The sequence below is a fragment of the Podarcis gaigeae genome (assembly GCF_964106915.1).
Source record: "Podarcis gaigeae genome assembly, chromosome: 2".
NCBI classification, from domain to species: domain Eukaryota; kingdom Metazoa; phylum Chordata; class Lepidosauria; order Squamata; family Lacertidae; genus Podarcis; species Podarcis gaigeae.
In genome coordinates, this window is record NC_139679.1 from 58,149,025 (window position 1) to 58,166,432 (window position 17,408).

Below are 17,408 nucleotides of genomic sequence, written 5' to 3' on the forward strand. Positions count from 1 at the left end.
AAATAGATCATTGAATAATGCAGAGTTTTTTTTTTACCACAAGAGAGATAATGCACTGTGTTCAATTTTCAAATTGTCTAACGAAACCTTGGTCCTACCAGAGCATAATGATTTGGAAGAGTTAATGCCAAGAAAACTACCCCTTTCTGACTGGCAAATATCCCAAATGTGCCATTAATGCTCACAGACGACATTCCAAAATGTTCTGGACTGGAATGCCAAACAGAAGCACTCCACACTGCAACACTTTGTTGCAGACCCCCATTTGTTATATCTGTTGGTGAATACTTACATTAATATCTTCCAGATCTAAAAAGTTCAACACAACCCCGTTGCGTTTCCAGATGATTGGAGGCCGCAGAGGTCCATGGATAGCACAGTTCAATACAGTGCTCAGCCCAACAGTTACTGTGGTAATGCTGACCTTCTGCTCTTCAGAAAGTGTGAGTTGGACCACCTCTGTGAAAGTAATGGAACAAAAGTAATTATTATTATTATTATCCATGAAATAAATCTGGCCTTTTCACTGATTGATTGGGGAGGTTTTAGCAATAGCAAAGGTATGAACTGCTAAAAAGGTCAACGTTAGAACAACAACATGAAATGGGATATACCTCAATAAACCTAGATTACAATGTAATCCTTTATTTCATGCTTCCTTGGTTGTCAGATAGCCTTCCAGCTATGTAGGGGAAAAAGACAGTATTGTCTTCCATTCTCATTTGTACCCTGCAGAAATCGAATTCAGATTAAATAGACTGTAGAGCAAACTATAATAATATTTACATCTCCTTCCTCAAACGGACAAGCATGAATAAAAGCAGAGTTCTGAAGTTTCTAATATGTACTCCTAAAACCACCTGTGGAATGTCCATGCTAGTACCTTTTCTAGGATCAGAGAGATACGTAGTGTACACATGACCTTACACATCTGAAATCACCTTGTGACGCGGGTGGCGCTGGGGGTTAAACCACAGAGCCCAGGGCTTGCCGATCAGAAGGTCGGCGGTTCGAATCCCTGCAATGGAGTGAGCTCCTGCCAACCGAGCAGTTCAAAAGCACGTCAAAGTGCAAGTAGATAAATAGGTACCGCTCTGGCGGGAAGGTTAACGGCGTTTCCGTGTGCTGCTCTGGTTCGCCAGAAGCAGCTTAGTCATGCTGGCCACATGACCTGGAAGCTGTACGCCGGCTCCCTCGGCCAATAAAGCGAGATGAGTGCCGCAACCCCAGAGTCGGCCACGACTGGACCTAATGGTCAGGGGTCCCTTTAGGTACTGGTACATCATAGTATGGTGTTTCCCCTCCTCCTATAGGAAAGGGGATTCTTTTGCAGGAGAATCAGCAATATATATTCTGCCCTGGTTGATACTGACTGGCAGTGGATCTTCAAGGTTTCAGAGTGGAGTCTTTCCCAGCCACAACTGGAGATGCTGAGAGCTGATCCTGGTTCTTACTGGCATGCAAAGCATGTGCTCTGCTACTCAGCCATGGTCCTTCAGTGAGGCTTAGATTCTGTACAATTATCTTTGTATAGATTATGATACCATACAGGAAAACTAATATTGCCAACATTCTAACAGAAGGTTTCCTAATGCCTTTAACAGGTGCATGGCATGCAGAAAATTAAACTGGAGAAGTTCCCTCCACCAAGCATGGAGATGCAACGATAGAAGGAGGTTACATTTTAACCTGAAAACGAGCTGCTATAAAGGCAGAGGAGACCTGCCAGGGAAAGGTGGCAACTTTGTGTGGGATACTAAGTGGAATGCCATCCAAATTCCCTGTTACAGTGGTACCTCGGGTTACAGACGCTTCAGGTTACATACGCTTCAGATTACAGACTCCGCTAACCCAGAAATAGTGCCTCAGGTTAAGAACTTTGCTTCAGGATGAGGACAGAAATTGTGCCACTGCCCCACGGTGACAGCGGGAGGCCACATTAGCTAAAGTGGTACCTCAGGTTAAGAACAGTTTCAGGTTAAGAATGGACCTCCAGAATGAATTAAGTTCTTAACCCAAGGTACCACTGTACTTGGAGGAAATGAATTTGCTCTTCTTTCTTCAGCAGGCGACAGGGAACCATGTTAAATCGCTTTGTGTGAATTGATTCTTAGCGTTCAAATTTTTTCTCCTTCCCTTAACATTACATTTTGATTAACACCTGCCCAGTGATAATAACACCAATCAGGATCCCGACATCTGTTCATCTGTCTGCTCAAAAAACAATGGCAGCATTGTGATTTGTACAGCCAGCTGTTATAAAATATGACAACAAGCACTTTGTTGGGTGTGCCTAGCTTTGCAGACAGGTAAGACACTTGATGGTGGAATTACTGTCAGTAGCAGAGAGCTGTTATTAAGCATTTCAACTAGAGACAGGGAGGCGGGGCTGAGCAATCAAAGTGCTTTGTCAAAACTGTAACGTTTACAGTTTTACCATTCCCTGGTGCATCTTCTTGGCTCAGCATCTGAGGCACTGGCAAAAAAAAGGAAGGCCTTGGAGCTGCACCACACATTTAAAAAATGCTCCAAACTGAGCTTTCAAGTTAATAGTCCATTGAGATTGTTGCGTCGTTGTTGTTTTTCAATGGAGCAGTGGATTCAACACCTCTTTTGGTGCTATGCTGGTCCAATCTATATCTGCCCGACAAACATGACAGTAAGTGCATTGATTCCAGGAGGCATGACATCGCTGGAATTCATGTTAACGTTGTGCCTGTAGATTTCTGTTGTTTTGCTGACTGCTGGATAGATTTTGCAACAGCCACGAGGAAAGCACTAAAACAAGGTGCCCCCCTTTTTGTTAAAAGAAAAAAGAGAAATAATAAAGCTTGACATCACTGAAATAAAAGCTTGATGGGAACTTCCAGGACCCTCGTTGTGATGAAGTAACAAGAGTAATCAGACCTGGGATTGAGCAGTTTCCCAACAAAGCTCACATTTTTCTAGAGGCAATATTTTTGCCACATGGAAAGATTTAAGTACTTTCCCCTCACTTTAACAGCTTTAAGAAAAGCTGCTAAAGTGGCTAAACCAGGCAGGAAACACAGGCTTTAAGTAAGCAGTGGGCTAAAAAATCATTAAATGCGTACACATGCGGCAGGGCTATACACACAGAGTTGGGCAGCAACACAATCCTTAGGTTCAGACAGCCTTGGATTTGTAGGGAAGGCAACTGCAAGGCAACCTAGTTCCTAGTGTCAAGGCTGATTTGCCTTTAAGAGAAACTTTGATTAGGAATTGAATCACTGGGCAATCTGATCACATACCCTTTGGTGCCTCACAGTTACTTCTCTTTATTTATGTCCAGATAAATTAAGTAGCCACAATGAAGTACAGATAAGGGCATCTGACATATCCTAGGGGTCCTTTAGGGGCAAAGTACCTCGAGCAGCGCTCCAGATGATACAAGAAAAGATAGGCCAAATTATTGACCCTCTCTGTTGCAAATGGCAGTGGCATGTTGTTAGCTTCTCAATGCATTCGCCTTTTCACATCATGGAAAGGGCTTCTTATTGATAAGGTTTTATAGGTTGTGTGCATTTAACAGAACATACTCAAATAGAAATTACAGTGAGCTGATGGTATCCTGGACACATAAAAGGTTCTCAGACGTCATTAGGGGTGATGGTGTCACCATGTAATTAACCAAAATGGATAAATAAATACATCACCTGAAATTGATTTTTTTTAAAAAAAATACAATTTCTTCAGTGAGAAGTGTCAGGATGTTTTCTTTCAGTTATAATCTATTATACTTTAGAGCTATTACTTCTAATGATCACAGATGACTAAGAGATCATTTTGCTTGGTGAAGGAAAAGTACTCTGCACACACCGAAACCCTCCTCTGTTTTCATTAAGTCTCGTTATGGAGAGGCACTGAAATGCTACCACTTGGGGTTTGTGAGGGGAGGGAGCCCTGATTCAGAGTAAGTTCTGAAATTCAAAAATGTAAATTCCACTTAATAGGAAGATCAGAAGCTGGGAGCCTCAGGCCTGTGGGCCTTGGAACTCTCCCCAGCCTGCACCCTGTTTTCCTAGGCAACACCTCTCACCAGCCTTCTCTGCACCCTCTTCAAATGCTTTTGCCTAGTTTGAATGTGCCCTGGAAATGCTTGACTGGGGGGGGGGGGAAATCTGGGGTGTGTCTATGCAAAAACATTCAATACAGTGGTACCTCAGGTTACATATGTTTCAGGTTACATACGCTTCAGGTTACAGACTCCGCTAACCCAGAAATAGTGCTTCAGGTTAAGAACTTTGCTTCAGGATGAGAACAGAAATCGTGCTCTGGGGGCACAGTGGCAGCAGGAGTCCCCATTAGCTAAAGTGGTGCTTCAGGTTAAGAACAGTTTCAGGTTAAGTACGGACCTCTGGAAAGAATTAAGTACTTAACCTGAGGTACCACTGTATTTCCCTAGTCTACTGTACAAAAGTAGAAATGGCATCCATTGCTCTATCCACTTTTTCCCTTTCTTTATTTTTCCCAAAGACATGCAGCCCTCAGAAGTTTGCCTGGGGGAATGTGGCCCTTGGGCTGAACAATTGCCCCGTACTAGATGATACTCAAATATCTTGATACTCAAAAATCTTGTTTTCCATGGCACCTGAGCATGAGTCACAGGATAGAGGTTATCAAGTGACGCTTTGTCTGGGTCTTATTACATGACAGAGTATGACCTCAGTTGCCAGGCCACATGCACATTTGACTCTGCAGAGGGCACTCTGTGAAGAGGTCCATGTCAATATATTTGTTGTGCTTTCTGCAGCCATTACTGAGCAAGTAAAACAAGAATTGTGCATGCCCTTGGAGCAAGCCATTCAGAAACAAGGTCACATTTACTGAAAACAAGTACCTTTCATTAATGGACTCTAAAGTGGAGGGCACCGGAGGGCAGATTTTCATAGTGCACTAATAGATATATGACTCTATGCAAAATGTTGCCCTGGAAGCCAGTGTTCCCTCTGTAAATTGAGATAAATTCTGTATCATTTGGATTGCTGGTCAAAATTGCCTCTCTGCAGCTTCTATCTTTAGTCAACGATATTATGGCTTGATAATTGCAGCTTCTGACATCCCGTTGTGATCATTTCTTCAGTTTGTGCTGTCATATGCATCACTGGTTATATGTTCAACAAAAGTAGGCATTTGGTGCCCAAACATACTTTTTAATGAAAACACCGCTATATTTGGAATGTACTGGATAGGAAAAAGAACTAGTAATTAGCATAACACGTAACATTTAGTGGCTTTAATGAGGGTTGCTTGCTTTTGAAGAGGTATAATAAAGTAAGGGTACACTCATTGGATTTTATGTCTTTTAATGAGGTTTCCTTAATCCTGTTTCTCACAAATGATTTGGACTCCATGAAACACTTCTAAAATCTATCAGCAGGCTCTTTAGGAACACACTTTTGAGCGCTCCGTTCTCATGAAATTGGGGTTGTCACTACCACTTTTCTCTGTTTCTCATTTTTCCAATCTTAAATTCAGTTCTCAACATTTCTGCAGCAATTTGGGGTTGTGGTTTTTTTGGGAGGGGAGGGGGAAGGGTTTAAGATCTTCATGTGACTTGCACATTTTGAGACTGAAGTCAACTCACTTCAGAGAGACCTTGACTCCACAGTTGTAGCAACTCCTGTCTAAGTGTCCAAAGTCACAGTCTGTGATGTGTTGTAGAATTAATAATAATAATAATAATAATAATAATAATAATAATAATAATAAAGTGATAAAGCATCAGACCTAAAAAACCTCCCTAAACAGGGCTGAGTGGTTGTGTCCAGGCCATTGCTAGTTATGCAGCATTTAAGAAATTAAAGATTGTGTCCAGTGCTGTTGGTCTGCTAGCACAATAGCCCTTTTGCTAGTGGAGGTGCCTTTCATAATGTTGTACAACGGAGGAAACCAATGCAACAGATCCACTGGTGGGATCATTGTGCAAGAACGTAACCAGCAGCAAAGGCAAAAACTGGATACAAACAGCCCCATGTGATTCTAAAATCCAATGCCTTGTTTTAAGTTTTCAGTATACTGTATATTAAACTCCAGAAACCCTTGCATATTCCCCCTATATTTTCTTCCTTTTTTGAAATTAGAGCATCTTTAACAGAAAGGAACTGCACTGACTTCAGTAGCAACCTCTGCATGCTAATTGAGTCAGGTATTACTAGTTGTGCTATTTTATCACAGAAATCTTTCCTCTGCTGTCATCTGCAGCCCACCAACGGCAATCATAATTTCACAATGAAGACATGTATAATTGAGGTCATTACTGAGAGCAACCTGGAATTGAGCATCTACAGAACAAAACTCATTGATTTAGCATGGCTTAGAGATAATTTACATAGCAAATGTTGGTCATAGGCTTTACTTTTTTTATGCTATAGTAGTACACCGAGAACTCAATTTTCGTTTTGAAAATGCTTTTTGTATCTTTAATTAGATCTTTTCTGCTTAAACTCCGGACATATCATTTTGCAGTGGATTGTTACTAATTTTTAATTATTCTTGCATTTGCTCATAGATGCCTTTCAGTGCTTGAAATAGTGAAAATAGTTTATTGTGTGTATCGGGCATGAATCTTCTTAAAGGATTATTTACTAAGATTATTGTCTGAGCTCAGAATAAATACTGCCCGGAGTTAGTGGAGGTAGAATTTGTTCATTAAAAAGCCAGAATATTTTGTCTCAAAAAATTAGCTACTGCACTTTGTTGTGGGTTAGGAAGGAAATATTGTAGCCCCTTCTAAAAATCAGCCTTTGACTTTAGAATCTTAAAATAAAATTGCCTCTAATGAGGGGGCCAGTTTTTAAGTTATTTATCAGATTTATGGTGCAAAACAATCAATGGGTGTTACATCCCATTGATTTTAAAAGGAGTTTAATTATGTGCCAACTTTTCTGCAACAATTTGCAATTTTCAAAAATACAATAACGCATATGAAATTTCATCAATATTTTAGCACAAGTTTCTCCTAATATGTACATTTTTGTATGCATTTTTGACTAACAGAAATCTTTTTGCAAGCAATTTTCCCTAATAGAATGCACATTGGCATGTTATTTTCAACTAATTTATGCATTTACATGCACACACTTTCCCCTAGTATATGCATTTTTGTACACACTGCTTTGCAGGAGACCCGCAGTACAAAGTTTGGAGCGGTGCAAATGCTTAAAGATGACTGTGTTTTGGTTTGATAAGTGTGAATTAGATAGTGTCTCATTAATATGCAAAGTATATAAAATTCTCCCCGCCCCTAGTGGCAGGATAGAAAATTGCTCCAATTAACAATGTTCTAAAAGTAAAAGATAGTCCATTTGGACCACCTTGTACAATGTAAATATGGAAGGGATATCAGGTTTGGGTGCATACTTTGTTTTTCAAAATCTCAATTTATAGATGGGTTTTACTGTCTTGTTATTTGAGTAGAGCTTCTCCAGTGCTTGGACTTATGTGAGAGAAAAAGAACCGGATGAGTGAACATGTATAATAAAATAATTTTAAAATCCTAGTACAAATGTGCTAATCTCAGCTATATTTTGTAATTGCCATAATTCAAAGTATTAATGTAATGTATATATACTGCCTATCATAGGTATGCTGCTTCAAAGTGTTTTACAGTAAATTCTCCACTAAATTAGTAATGGTGTTTTCTGAGGCATTAAAAAATGCATAACAGTGAGATGGTACTTAGCAGCTTAAACCTTGCCTGCCTATCCTTTACTTGTGAAGTCCACAGGCTATGACTCTTTGAGCTGTGCTTCATCTTATGCTAAAAGTGTAAAATTTATTCTGTCAATCTTTTCTTCAGAAAAAAACAACCTCCAATTCAGTCTTTCCTTCCTCCCCACATCTATCCAGAAGCCGAATCCTTCAAAAAATAAGGACAGATTTGTAGTTTTGGCAGGTGGAATTTACCCCATCTTTTGTGCTGAGGCTCACATGCCCACAGTTGTAATCTCTTAACTGGAAGTGGATGAGGCCAGAGTTGGGAGCGAATGGGTCTGACACCAAAATTGGGTATTCCAGAAGTGTTGGACCCACTTCTTTTCTATCTTTCACTCATGCCCTTCTTCCTCTGACATTCCCTTCTCTCCCCGCTTGCTTAACCATTTTTTCTTGCATTCATTCTTGCTTTTCTTCCTCCAGAAAAATTGCCTGCACAACAATTTAGGTTTAGTAAAGATAAATCTCAGTGGTGCAGATGAGATCCCTCCAGGGCCAGATTTAGGTGTGATGAGGCCCTAAGCTACTGAAGGTAATGGGGCCCTTTATGTGCCCATCTGTCCTTTGTCAACAAGAAATTGTTGCTGTTCTTTTGTTTTGAATGTATGCTATATGGTAATTTATGGACCTAATATCTAACCAGTGATATTTTAGGGAGCAGGCTAGCAGGTGGGGCTCATTACTTACATCATAGGAGCCTACATAACACAAAACACTGCTGCTGTATGTAGGTTTTATTTTATTTGTTTTTTATCTTATATTTTGGAAATGTACTTCCAGTTTTTTGTCTTTAATTTATTTGCCCCCCCCCCCCCGAGAGAGTGGGACCTTAAGCTATAGCTTGTTTAGCTGATACGTAAATCCAGCACTGGATCCCTCCCTTCCCCAAACCCAAGGAGGGTCAGGGGAGAGAGATGGGTTTTTATCGGCAGTCTAGTGCAAGAAGGAGGGAGGGCAAATCCTTCATTGCCCAGCTGCCACTCCAAGGAAAATCACCTGATATGTGGCAATAAGGCTTCCCATCCTTTTATTTCTATCAGCATTGCATATTGTGGGGACAGGATAGTTAACTTTCTGCAGGTACAACAGTGATGAAAACTGCCCCAATGCAGTGCCACAACAAGGGCGGGGGAAGGCTCTAATTGTTCAGCTGAAAGAACTACCAATTCCATTCTGAGCATGTCTGAAAGAACATAGGAAATAATTCAAGCTGGGGGGTGGGGTGGAACACATTCAAAACAGAATGAGGATAAATAATTCATCCAAAGACTTAACTTTAACGGGCAAGTGGACATGTGTTAAAACTGATAGTAAAGAGGTCAGTTGAATCCTACAAGATGAGAAAAGGGGAAAAGGTTTGACTAGAACTAAGACAAATCAGCTGCACCTTTTCAACATATGGATGCATTTTCCAGGCGATGTTTGCACATTCAGTGAACGCTGATAACGGGGAGCAGAACTGCGGTGAAAAGTCCTGACCTCCCAAAGGTGTTTACTGTCTGCACAAGTGTCATTGGAAAGGTGTAACTAACAGCTTCCATATTTTGAGAAGCACATTGATTTATTATTTTATTTATTCATATCCCACCATTATCCCTGTGCAGGACCCAAGGCAGCTCACAATGTAAATTAAAACAAACACAATGAAAAACACACAATGATAGAAATATTTATAAGTAACCATATTGAAAACAGCACTGAAAACCCTGACAATTATTTAAAAGTACCCATATACACGCATCCTACCACCACTACCAACAGAACCCATCCTCAACAGACCCTGTCACAGCAGTTATAGGTGGCCTAAGGCATATCTGAACAAAAAAAGTGTTTACCCATGAAAGGAAAGCTGAGTGTGTGCCAGCCTAGCCTCCCAGAGTTTCAGAATCTAGGAGCAGCCACCAAGAAGGCCCTGTCCAAGAAGCCACCCACCAAAAACACACACACACAAAAAACAAAAAAACACCCCAGCCTAGCTGCCCTTCTACCTTTGATTCCATTTCTTTCTCAGAGCCTTGGGGAACCATGAGCCCAGAGCGTAGTAACTGGATACCAGCATGAGGGAAATTTAAAGTGCTTTTGCATGTTACGTTAAACCAGGGCTATTTGTGACGGAAGCAAACTAAGAAGCTGTGATCAAATTTGGCTTCCTGTGACATCTGTCCTTGAGATTGTGCTTCATAAGCCTACAACAAACTGTGCTTTAAGCCTGGCTAGCTGCTTGCTCACGCTGTGCTAAGCAATTCAAGACTTTTTCAAGTATTTGGGATTGCTACTTTGTTCATTTCCCTCTGACTATATATGTGGAGGTGGGGGGGGGGATGCTCTCAGCTAAAGCAGGATCTGGTCCCACACCTCCTTTCTCTCATTACTAGTTTGGATCTCTGAAAAGCCCTCTTGACAGAAGCATTTCTTTGGGTCAGGTAGCCAGCACCCTTGGGAATATAACTGTTAACTTTACCATAGGTGCTTAGTGATTGTTGGGAGCCAGTCAGGATCCTACAGTTGGAATACATGTTTTTTGTTTTTTATTGCAGAGTGAGTGCTTTCAGGTGGTAAAAAGACAGTGGCATGCTGGACAGATTTGGCTGTTGGAATAGGGATGCATTTAGCAAGTGTTGCTACACAATGCTGCATAATTTCTTGATCTTCAGCTCTGGCCCTTTATGCTGAGCCCACAACTGACCTCCCATTCTGCCTTCCATCTTTATCCAATATCACAGCCTAGGGCTCAGTGGCTATGTTTTGGCTGTTGTTATGGCAACGCAGCTGTGTCTCTTGAATATGAAACCTCCATAAACCTCCTCAGTTTGATCATATCCACACATTATCAATTTTTACTAACACTGTAAAATTGCTAATGGCCAAATGACTTTCATAAATATTTTTCTGAGTGCTGTTGGTGTGGGGTAGTACTCTGTGTATGTGTGCGCGCGCGTGTGTGTGTTAATTTTTGGCCACAGCAGTATACATCAACACAGAACAGCCACTGTAGATTAAATATGCCTTCTTGTTCTTCTGTGCTCAGTAAGTGGATATAAAGCTATTTGCTGTCGGCAGGAGAACAACACATAGGAAAGAGCAGCAAGGAATAATGCTGTATGCAAACAGCAGCATGAGGCTCAAAGGCTATAATATCAAAAATGCAGGGATGGAAATCTAGGTCACATTTGCTTATTTCAGTTATCACTGATATATGTATCAAACATGCAGCTGCTTTCACAGTGACTGGTCTTAGGGCCAGAGGAATATGCATAGAGAAATATTGTCTCTGCTGAACAGAGCCTCCTGACCTCACCTACCCAAAAAGATTCCCACAAAGCTTTTTCATTTGGGTTACTGCAGTGGACTGTGGCTTTGTTCTAAATATGATATAATAACTCACTTGATCAAAATGGGAATGGAAGGAAGGAAGAGGCATGAGAAAGCCACAGCATTTCTTGTATTACATCAAGCCCTAAATAGCCTCGGCCCAGTATACCTGAAGGAGCGTCTCCACCCCCATTGTTCTGCCCGGATGCTGAGGTCCAGTCCCGAGGGCCTTCTGGCGGTTCCCTCATTGCAAGAAACAAAGCTACAGGGAACCAGGGAGAGGGCCTTCTCGGTAGTGGCACCCATCCTGTGGAACGCCCTCCATCAGATGTCAAAGAGATAAACAACTACCTGATATTTAGAAGACATCTGAAGGCAGCCCTGTTCATGAAAGTTATTAATGTGTGACATTTAAATGTATTTTTCATCTTTGTTGGAAGCCGCCCAGAGTGGCTGGGGAAACCCAGCCAGATGGGTGGGGTAGAAATAAATTATTATTATTATTATTATTATTAATCAAGCAAACAATTTTAGAAGTCCTTGTCCAATGTCTTTTGAGATACTCTAATTTTAAATTAGGTGATGTTGTGTTTTATTTTATTAAAACATGCATGTCCTACCCCCCTTTCTGGTACATATAGTGGCTTACAACATTTAAAATTATAATTTCATAAAAAAGCAAAATGTAACAACCAAGCAGTTAAAATCAAATATAGAAATATCGCCTGCCACATACAACTAAAGCCTATGGAACAAAAATAGTTCTCAATAACCAACAAATAACAACTGTGGAGGGTTCAACCATACATCATGGGGCAAGGTGTTCCATACTTATGATACAGCCAGTGAGAAGGTCCTTTCTGTTTTCCCATTCAGACGTGCTTCCACTCCAGGTGGGACACAGAAAAGGGCTTTTCCTTCTGATCTTGGGGAGTAAGCAAAATGGTAAGAAAGGAGGTGTTTCCTGAGCTATGACCCCATTACTGGCACTCTGTATTATTAAAGAGAACTCAAGAGTCCTGTGGCAACTTAAAAACTAACGGATTTAATGTGGATTAAGTTTGTGTGGACTACAGTCTAAAAAGACTGAGACATTCATGAAGTCTTTCTGAAACAACTATAATAACATTTTGTATTCCTATATGTTATAACCAACCAATTTGATTAATTTATATTTTGTCTAAGATGATGGTGTTGGTCTTCAAGTGTCAATTGGTGTTAATGTTTATAACTATTCCATAAGCTCCTAGAGTTTATAATGAAAATACTAAACTATACTATCGAAACATCTGCTTTGGAAGTAGAGAAATAAACAATCCATAGAGAGTTTGAGGAGAGAAGCAGAGAGGAAATATTAGAGTACTGTAAAGCTACTTAGATCCAACAAACACTTCAATCAAATACTACCCTTTGAGAGCTATGCTTCGTTCTTTGAAGGGTATCATTTGATAATGTGAAAATTGATAATGAAATCTAGTAATCAACTCATTTGAGAGGCATGATACAAGTATTAAGAATAAAGGTTACTAATAAGCAACAATGCTTCTAAACCAACATTCTTTACTTCTTTTTTCTAGAAATATTGTTAAAAGCATTCACCACGTTAATCAAGAATGTGATGGACCCTACTCTCAGCAGCCAGAAACATCATAGCCAGACACTGGAGAGACCTGTCAGGAGTAAGCATGGACTAATGTTACCAAATAGTATGGGAAACAGCCTTATTAGAAAAACTAACCAATAAACTGAAACTGACACGAGAACAAATGGAAGAAGACGCCTTCACCCCGGTATGGCTCCCTTTTATCACATACACAGTCTAACAACAAGAAGAATCCACCAACAGCATACAAATCAATATGGCTAATCTGATTCAAAAACACCTACCCACCTCACTCACACCTGAAATAAAGTTGACCATAGCCAATCACAAACAACCAACCACACCCTAGGCCAGGCATGGCCAAACTTGGCCCTCCAGCTGTTTTGGGACTATAATTCCCATCATCCCTGGCTAACAGGACCAGTGGTCAGGGATGATGGGAATTGTAGTCCCAAAACAGCTGGAGGGCCAAGTTTGGCCATGTCTGCCCTAGGCCAACCCCAACCTCTCTCACTACCAAAGGAACACAAACGAATAGTAAAGAGAACCTGCACAAGCGACACTGACACAAAACACCACACATACATTAAGTAAAATAGAAACATCGCCACCCGACCCCACCCCTACTCACCATGGCCCCCTATACTTCTTCCCCCTTTTTCCCCTAATGTAACACTAATGTCTCAACAAATGAAACTGATCTGTAGAAAATGTAACTTGAAAACAGACATTGCACATATTTTTGTAAACCAAGAAATCTTTAATAAAAAAAGTTTTTTTTTTAAAAAAAAGAATGTGATGCATATCTTTAATTGCCATTCTGTGATAAGATAAGTTGCCACATGACAAAAGCACAGTTTCCTTTATTTTTTCATGAAACATTTATTTATACTTCATAGTAGAGCAATTTTTGTGTGGCACAAATGCAGCCCATTTAGGTTAAGTTTAGTTATCTAAGCCTGCAAGATTTTATCTTCCCACCCTCCTTTTCACACATTATGAATATTTCACCAAGATTTTCCTCAGGCTCACAATATTTTCTTGAAGACACTCAGTGACACCTGCCCGTTGCTCCCTCAGAAATCTGTAGAATATTTTAATCTTCAATGTAATAACCAGGCAATGCTATCATTGCTATTCTAATAAGTATGTAGCATACTTTATAAACATATTGATGAAAATTACAGAGTTCATGCAATGGTAGATATCTACCACACAGTGCTATACACACACACACACACACACACACACACACACACACACAGAGCGCTTATTAATAGTGGCAATGGACAAATGGCAGAAGTACAGCAGCAACATTTTATTACAGTTGTAGACCAGCATAAATGGGAATAATAAGTAAACACAGCAGTACAAAGAAATGTGTTAGTATTAAAGAGGAAACCCTAAAGCACAGAGGGCAAGAGAAACAAGAGATGAAAGCACAGGAATTCCCAAAGAAATCCATAGGATTCATTTTATCAGCACATCTATTGTTGCAACTAGGTTTTGCTGCTATTAAGTCTTTTAAAGTTGGAACCCCTGAAGTTAAGATCCTTTGACATTCCTGCATAAAGTGAGGAGGTAATTCATCAGACTTCATATTTGATTCTTGGCAGGCTCCCAGGGCTTTTAACAAAATTTTAAATCAGCATTTCAAAGACATCATAGTTTGGTGTTTCAGTGGATTTAGTCTCCACAGGGAATTTCAAAACAAACCACTCAGAGAAGACTAGCAAATTAGGGAAAGGTTTAAGAAGACAGTCTGCCCTAGTGGAAAGGAAACATCTGTAGAAATTCTAAGGGGGTATTGAGAATTTGGCAGTGGGACAGACTTCCGGGTTAGCGCCATCGTTTAATGGCGGATTCCCTCTGAGCTCCGGAGGGAATAGTCTCCGCAGGATCGGGTCTTGTCCACGGCGGCGACGCGGGGACCCTTAAAATCACAGGCGCGGATGCCTGTGAACCTGGTGAGTCAGCGGGCACCATTTGCGCCCCCCAAACCACGAAGGAGCCTTTTTAAAGGCTTCGGAACGGGGACGGGGAGCGGCGCGGTGCTGTGAGTACATCGCTCCTTCTGCGGAGTGAAGCCGCAAGCCATTGACGGAGAGCGCTGACTTTTTCCTTGGAACAATTGGACTTTAAAGTTAAAACCCGTGAGTAATTTGGAATTCGGAATTTAAAGAAAAATTCTTGCTGAATTAGGAATGAGCGGGGAAGGGTTAAAAAGGAAGTCCGCCCCCCCCTCTTTGTAGATAATTTAAAGCAAAGAACCTGCCATTCTAAGGTCGAGAGGACCTTTCTTTAAAAAAAAAGAGAGAGACTTTAACCTTTACGGTTTGACACTATAAGAAATCTTACCGGAGGATAAAAAATTAACGGTGGGAGCTGAAGTTTCACCCCCCCAGACCCGGGAGTGCCCCGCGAGAGAGCCTGCTGATGAAATACTGAGGAGTTTGACAGCTGTCAAATTGGCTGTCAGAGGGAAAAAAGAACTTTGTTTCTGTTGCTTCTGCTGGTTATATTTGTTACAATTTGTTGAGAATAAGGAAGGATTGATACAATAAATTGACTATTGGACTTTAGCTGAAAAATATTAAGAAACTAAAATCCCCCTAGAGGGGGTTTAAGACATTACAAGAATGGCTGGAGGAGGGAAAATTCAGTCTGAATTGGATAGAACATTTGTTCTCTTGGGAAAGTTACAAGGTGAAATTAATGTTTTGGCTACAAGTGTTACAACTCTGGTCTCAGCAGTAAACAATTTTGTTGAAGTTGATAAGGATTTGAAGCCGGAAGCTCACACAACTGAGCGAATAGAGAAACCTGAGTGTTATGAGAAAATGGAAAAGGAGATATGTGCTGTTCCTGAAGAGAAGGAAGGAGGAGCTGTAACTTCCCAGATGCTAAATGAGAGTTGCAATTTGTGGCCTGACATGAAGGTAATAAAGGAGAATAACAATCTGATGTGGAAAGCCTGGCCTGAATTGGTGAATTTAAAACTGAGAGATCCCCTCATGTGGAGATCTGAAGACCGAAGGATTACAAATTTGATCAAGGTGGAAGTCGGAGTTTTGGGGACATTTGGACTTGAAAGGAGTATGTTGGAGCACCCCATAGGCTTTCTTTTCAAGTATGGAGGGCTGGCTGGAAAAAATATGGTTTCTGTTGGGCCGAAGCCTCATCGAAATCTGGGGTTCAACACTAAGGACTATTCAAAAAGGCCGGCAGAGAGGAACTGAGAGAGACTTAAAAGCCTCGGACGTGAGATCTCCAGGCTAGACAAGATATTGAATTGATGAACACTTGTTGGGGACTGAAACCGGGAAAGGGGTGGGTGGAGTCAGGGAATCCAAAGGGTATATAACTATAACTTGCTTTGTTTTATTTTGCTTTGATATAGGTTTGGAACTGGGGAAAGCCGTGGAAGGGAAATTTTTGGTCGACTTTAGGAAAAATGTTTAAGAATGAGCAACAATGTTTAAGTATTGATGTTAAAATTTGGATTTGCTGAATTAATAATTTAAATTGGAATACAAGAAGGTAATAAGGATTTGCTGAATTAAGAATTTGAATTGGAATACAAAAGGGGGAGGTGAGAGGAGGTCCGGGACATAAGGTAATGGAAATAAGAAATGGGAATTATATTTGTTTTGTCTTGATTTAAATGTGTATTTTTGCTCTTTTGTCTGTTGTTTTTCCTTTTTTATATTAAATTGGAAAATTTCAATAAATATCTATTTTAAAAAAAGAGAATTTGGCAGTGGGAAGGAAAGAATATTTCAATGGTTTGGCAGTGTATATTGAGGAGCAGCCCTACAGTTAGTTGCCTCATTCTGTGAGATGGGGAGGAGAAGCATCATTAAGGTGTTGGAGGCCAGAGCTGCGTGTACCATGTTAGGATAGGAGAATCTCCTACTACTACTACTACGGTCCCATAAAAATTCATCAGCATTTTACTGTGAATTTCTCCTGATATACACATTTGTCTAGATTTTGGCTAATATACACATTTTTTGCAAAACAATCTCCCCCTAATTAATGCATGTTTGTGTTACCTTCATTACTGTATTTTCATGGGACATGGGTGGAGCTGTGGTCTAAACCACTGTGTCACAGTCAGGGTTGTAGGCAGCAACAGTCCAGACCTTACATGCCAGAACCAGGGTATGGATGGTAACAATGGAGGACAGAAACTTGATAAGGCTGGAATGGAAGAACAGAAACTGGAACAAGGACAGGCATGCTGGATCAGGAACTGACCATAGCAAGATATAAACCATGTTGCTGTGGTAAAGAACCAGGGTGAAAAGCTGGCCTTATATACTCCTCCTGGGCTTCCCTCCAGGTGCTGCACATCTCCTGATCTGGCCACACCTGCCAGGCCACTCCCCCAATACAAACACAGCAAGGGCCTGGTTCTGCAACTCCTCACTGTGCTCAGGGCCTGCCCCTGCAAATATTCATGGTACTCTTTAAGCACTGAGCCTCTTGGGCTTGCTGATTGTAAGGTCAGCAATTCAGATCCGCTCGGCAGGGTGAAGTCCCGTTGCTTTGTCCCAGCTCCTGCCAACCTAGCAGTTCAAAAGCATATCATTGCAAATAGATAAATAGGTACCACTGGGGTGGGAAGATAAATGGTGTTTCTGTGTGTTCTGGCACTCATCACGATGCTCTGTGCACCAGAAGTGATTTAGCCATGCCGGAAAAGCTGTCTGCAGACAAACAGTGGCCCCCTTGTCCTGAAAGTGGAGATGAGCTC

The 17,408-nt window shown here is 40.9% G+C and overlaps 1 protein-coding gene across 3 annotated transcripts in view; it reads right to left on the reverse strand.

Moving 5' to 3' along the window:
* Positions 1–17,408, reverse strand: part of FSTL4 (follistatin like 4) — a 369,203-nt gene that overhangs the window by 59,529 nt on the left and 292,266 nt on the right. For 2 of the 3 annotated variants that reach the window (XM_083728409.1, XM_083728408.1), the window contains exon 7: positions 293–459. The exons of the other annotated variant lie outside the window; for it this stretch is intronic. In XM_083728409.1, coding sequence (XP_083584535.1) covers positions 293–459 — 167 coding nt within the window. The remainder of the gene's footprint in view (positions 1–292; positions 460–17,408) is intronic. 3 annotated transcript variants of the gene reach the window in all.